General features: G+C 50.3%; 1 protein-coding gene across 1 annotated transcript; it reads right to left on the bottom strand.

The window, feature by feature from the left end:
• Nucleotides 1-534: 534 nt before the first annotated feature.
• On the bottom strand, nucleotides 535-3,912 carry LOC146442510 (lymphocyte antigen 6E-like). The gene is made up of 3 exons (XM_085049892.1): nucleotides 3,820-3,912; nucleotides 1,628-1,747; nucleotides 535-715 (listed from the first exon to the last, which is right to left on the bottom strand). Exons 1-3 carry the CDS (start codon nucleotides 3,869-3,871, stop codon nucleotides 558-560), a joined length of 330 nt encoding a protein of 109 aa, XP_084906018.1. The 5' UTR covers nucleotides 3,872-3,912; the 3' UTR covers nucleotides 535-557.
• Between the last annotated feature and the right edge of the window lie 1,854 nt (nucleotides 3,913-5,766).

The following is a 5,766-nucleotide window of genomic DNA, read 5'->3' on the forward strand; positions in this document are numbered from 1 at the left end:
GGGCTGGGGAAGGGTCTAGACCACCAGGAGCAGCTGGGAGAGCTGGGAAAGGAGCTCAGCCTGGAGAAAAGGAAGCTCAGGGGGACCTTCTGGATCTGCAGAACTCCCAGACAGGAGGGAGCAGCCGGGGAGGATCAGGCTCTGCACCCAGGGAACAGGGACAGGATGGAAGGAAATGGTCTGAAGTTGCTCCAGGGGAGGCTCAGCTTGGAAATCAGGAGGAATTTCTCCATGGAAAGGGTGTTCAGGCATTGGAAGGAGCTGCCCAGGGAGGTGGTGGAGTTTCCATCCCTGGAGGACCTCAAGGAATGACCAAACGTGGCACTCAGTGCTCTGGTGAGGACGCTGGAGCCACAGAGCTCAGGACTGAGAAGAAAACAAGAAGAAGGTTGGGAGACACCACAGCACAAGATGATGACCACAATACTTTATCTATTCCTCAGGTTTGATGTCCACACCCTGCTGGGGAACCTGGCCAGGCTCTTGAGTCCTTCAGGATCCATTTTCTCCCAGCACTGCTGAGCAGGTGAAGGACACAGTTGGGACTCCCTGGCAGCTCAGGGCCGAGCCAGCCGGGGACCTGGGCAGGCACTGAGGTTGCACAGGAAGCTTTGGCAGCAGTAGGAGGTGTAGGTAGCCAGGCCCAGCCTGAAGTTGTGGAATGGGCAGGTCTCGGAGCACTTCTTGGTGATTCTCTTCCAGAAAGACAAAATGCCTGGCCCAGAGAAGGGGGAGAATGGGATTAGCCATGGGATTTGTTGAGTGCTCCTCGTGCAGGATGGAGTTTGGTTGAGGAGTCCCATTGTCCCCCAACAACCCCAAAGATCAGCATGAGATCCATCCTGGTCCCACCACGACCCAGCAATTGTTGACAACTTCCTATGAAAGGAATTCCATATCCATGTTGGGCATCCAGCACTTCCCAGCATGGATCCTCATGTCAAGACCTTTTTAGGTGTACAATGACAATGTTCATTCCCAGATTTAAATCACATTTCTGGGCTTCTCTGCATGAGGGAAATAGTTCTGTTTCCCTGTGTATCTGGCTTGGGTCAGAACTAGTGTGACCAGCAGGACCAGGGAAGTGATTTCTCCCTTTTCTTGTCGCTGGTGAGGTCACACCTCAAATCTTGGGATCAGTTTGTGGACCCTCACTGCAATAAAGACATTGAGGGGATGGAGAACGTCCAGGGAAGGGAATGGAGCTGGGAAGGGGCTGGAGCACCAGGAGCAGCTGAGGGAGCTGGAGGGGCTCAGCCTGGAGACAAGGAGGCTCAGGGGGATCTTCTCATTCTCTACAACTCCCTGAGGGTGCAGCCAAATTGAGGTCAGGTTCTGCTTCAGGGAACAAGGAATCAAGGTTCAAATTTATTTATTCTTCCTCTGGAGGATCCTTCCCTCAATGTCCCCTGACTTTCCACGCAGAAATAAAACCACAGCTAAAGAGGACAATCTCAGCGCGTGAAGGGAAAGAGGATTTCAAACCTCCAGCACTGCCAGGTTGGGTTAGGAAGGACTCCACCTCCCACATGTCCTTCCCAACGACTCCTCAGCCCAGAACAAATCCAGCCCACACCTCACATCCCGTTCCTGAGTCCCCACCAGGGGATCCAGAGCCACCACCTACCGATTCCCACGGAGGCCACGTTGGTGACACAGTAGACATCCTTGTCCGAGCACTTCTCAGCCTTCAGGCAGCTCCAGTTGCTCTGCTCCCAGTTGCAGGTGTAGCAGTACAGGGCGTTTGCTGCAGGAGGAGACACAAAACAGGGAAGAGGGAGATGGAATCATCCTGTATCAGCCATAGTGTGGCCAGCAGGACAGGGCAGGGATTGTCCCTCTGTGCTGGACACTGCTGAGGTCAAATCCTGTGTCCAGTTATTTTTTTATGGCCATAAAGACATTGAGAGGCTGGAGTGTGTCCAGGGAAGGGAGCTGGGGAAGGGTTTGGAGCACCAGGAGCAGCTGAGGGAGCTGGGGAGGTTCAGCCTGGAGAAAATGAGGCTCAGGAGGGACCTTCTCACTCTCCACAACTCCCTGACAGGAGCCAGGTGACAGTCAGGCTCTTCTGCCAGAGAACAAGGACAGGACAAGAGGAAATGGCCTCAAGTTGTATCAGGGGAGGTTCAGGTTGGACATCAGGAAGAATTTCTCCACAGAAAGGGTGGTCAGGCATTGGAAGAGGTGGAGTTCCCATCCCTGGAGGTGTCCAAGGAATGACTGGACATGGGAATCAGAGCTTTGGTGGTGATCAGGCAAAGGATGGACTTGAGGATCTTGGATCTTTTCCAACCTCAATGAATCTGGGATTCTGTGAAATGCTACTAGTCCTGGCAGCAAAAATTATCCCCTTCTTTTCACTGAGTCTCAAATGCTCAAGGTGCAGGTCTGATAAAAGCCATGGAGCTGAAAACACCCAACCAACTCTTCCAATGCCACATCCAGCCTGGCCTTGGACACTTCCAGGGATGGAACAGCCACAGCTTCTCTGGGCAACCTGTGCCAGAGCCTCCCCACCCTCACAGGGGAGAATGTTTTCCATATATCCAACCTAAATTTCCCTTTTTCAATTTGATAGGCCAAGGGCACTGGGTTTTGTGTAATTCCTGGAGCAGGGAAGGGCAGGGACTCCTGAAAGAGTTTCCAAGGATGTGCCAAGGCCTGGAGTCACCTTTTCTACTTGCTGGGGACTATTAAACTGCAGCCTAATGAGGCAGGAAGCTTTGGCAGATGAAGAGGGTTAATTGGGGCCTCCACAGCCTAAAGTCAGGTTCCCACACCTTTGTCTTTGAGTGGGACATCAATGCCCCCAAAAATAAATCCAGAGCCTGGTTTGAAGGAAAAAGAAGATGAGGAAAAGGATTTTTTGCTCTCTGCTGTGAGAATTCAGCCCTGAGACACATGCAGTGAATGCTTAATTTTTACTGCCTGGATAATCCAGTGTGGATTAGGCCAGGCTTCACTTTGGCACTGAGGACAATCTCCCTGTCTCCCAGGCCTTGTTAACACTTGGAAATCTGTCAGGATCACTGTTCTGGTGAGCGAACAAAGCTAAATAGCAGAAAGGTATTCTTAGGCCACAATGAGACAGAAATAACTATTCCAAGGAATTCTTTTTCTGCACCAGACGTGTGGCACAATTCCAAGCGCTGGCAAAGCCTGTCCTGCTCTCCAAAATAAGGTTTATTCCCTCTGGTCTGTAGAGGATATGGGATCACATTCCTTAAAAGGGAATATTAATTCTGATTTAATTTATCATGTCTCCGTGAAATAAAATGCACAATCTGTAAAACAATTACTATGCAAATACCCACCACCATTAACCCATTCAGTCCACATCCCAACTTCTCCCTAATTCCCTGCCTTTGCCCCAAAATCTCTGAAGTCAGCAAGCTGTGGGGTCTCAGAGATGGGTAGAAACAGCTGGACAAGGCCAGATGTTGGAGGTGTCCTCGAGGACCAGGAACACAGAGCATCGTGCTGTCTCCATCAAAATTCAGAAACAACCACAGCCTTGCACCACCCTGATAGGAAATCTCCCTGGAAAGTTTCTCAAAAGCAGACCAGTGGGAACTGCCTCCTTTTTTCTGTCTTGTTCCCAGAAAAATCCAGTAGGACAGGGAAATTTCCTATCAGAAAACAAACTTTTCGCGCACCCAGACTGAGATTCCGGATAAAAACCCCCAAAACGAGCACTGTGTCCTCCAGCTGCACCATTTCAAGAGCTGAGGAATCCTCTCCCATGATTTCTCTCCCTGGATTTGAGTCCTCCCTGCCTTTAAAACCCTCAACTACACATTATCTCAGAGCAAACCTCACCTTGAGCTGCAAACAGCACCAAAGCCAGCACCGCAAGGAAGGAGAACTTCATCTTCTCCCAGTCGTAGCCCAGGAAAAACACCCTCACCTGGGGACAGGATATAAATCTTCCCTGCCTTTGGACGGAGTGATGATGAAGCCCAACGATTTGGAAAGAGTGGGCAGGGATGTTGGATTAGAGGAGAGGCCAGGAATGCACGTGGGTTGTGTTCTCACCTCGGCATTGCCTTCAGGCCAGGCTGGTGATTCCAGGGAGCAGTGAAAGCACTCTGGGAATTCACACCATTTGTTGGGATTAATCCTTTGATTCGTGTCTGGTCAGGCTGGCAGTGCTGCTGATGTCTGGGTGGGGGTTTTGTTCTGATCGTCACATCTCTGGATGGGTTGTTTGCTTTTCTCAAAGGAAAATGGGAACGAGTGGTAAAAATTAATGGAATTGTCTGAGTGGATTATGCCAAGTGTGTTTCCAAGGTTAGACCTGGAGAACTCCCAACATCTACAGGCAGGGCGAACCCAGCTGGATATTCATGAGGACAGGAAATGCATAATTTGGTTACCTGCAAAGTTTTCAGTCGTAAAATCATGGAATGGTTTGGGTTGGAAGAGACCTTGAAGATTATCTTGTTCCACCCCCTGCCATGGACAGGAACACCTTCCAGGTGCCTCCAAGCCCCATCCAACCTGGCTTTGGACACTTCCAGCAAGGGTTAAAGACATCTTTATGCCCTTTTTAAATGAACATCCAATCAAAGTCCTGCTGGATAGCAGTCAGACAAAAATGCCATCAGCCTTTGCGATTCCTCTGCACGATAACGCTTTGGGTGGAGCTGGAGCTGATAACTTCATCCCTTCTGGGGCTTCCATCTGACTGCCTGTCCCTCTTGTGCTTCCGAGGAAAGAGTTATCAGGATGTTTGGATGTCAGCAGACATCTCCATGAACCACCAAGCCACCGAGGAGCTGAGAGGGTGAAGCAGGAGGAACCCCTTGGAGGTGTCTGCTTATCGCTTCCTTCTCCATCCTGCAGGGAAAGAGAGCAGAGATCCACTGCAAACACACAGCCTGGGATTTAGGAGATGGAGAAGCAGAAGGAGAAGAGGCAGAGGGTCCAAAAATATGTGGAGGAAAGATGGATGAGGTGAGGGTTAAAATGATTGGGGGTCAACGTGATTTTCTTGGCAGGTGCCAAGTGAGATGAGCAAAATTCCCTGGAGCAGAGGTGGTGCTCATCCAGGATATTCAGAGCATCCAATGGGATCAATCACTGATCACAGTGAAGGCACAGCCAGAAAAAATTCAGAGACATCAAAACCCACCAAAATAATCACCAAAAAATAATCATAAATGTGATTATTTCCAAGGAAACCAAAAGTGGGAGGAATTCTTGCAGAGAGCTTTGTTTTGCTGGATTTGCAGATATTTTGGAGGTTTCTGACACCACCGGCTCTGCTGACGTAAAACTGGAGCAACAGGATGGGGAAGTCATCCCTGATAACCCCAGGAGCACCAGCCATTCCTCTCCCATGGATCTCCACCTGGGCGTGGAGAGGATAAACCACATCTCTTGCCCAAGAGATGAAGCTCTGCCAGGCTTGGGGAGTCCCAAGGAATGCCACAGGAGGTGTGTCAGTGCTGCCAGGTGTCACAAGGCAGTGACCAGAGAGCAGGACCTGACCCAGGGAACAAGGATTGGCCACTGTGATTCACTGTGGCATCAGGGGTGACTCTTTGGGGGAGTCTGGCAATCAGCCTGGGAAGCCAAGGCTCAGCATCCTGCAACAGGAGGAGCACCATGGGAAGGCTTGGTTCTCTTGTTTTAACCAGTTTTGACTGTTTTTTTGAGGAAAAACGTGGAAAAATAATTGTGTTGGTCTTCAGTATGATTTGGGTTGTGGAATTCCTATCCCTGGAAGTGTTCAAGGCCAGGCTGGATGGGGCTTGGAGCAAC

This window comes from Lichenostomus cassidix, chromosome 2 (assembly GCF_008360975.1).
Source record: "Lichenostomus cassidix isolate B80296 chromosome 2, HeHo_3.0, whole genome shotgun sequence".
NCBI classification, from domain to species: Eukaryota; Metazoa; Chordata; class Aves; order Passeriformes; family Meliphagidae; genus Lichenostomus; species Lichenostomus cassidix.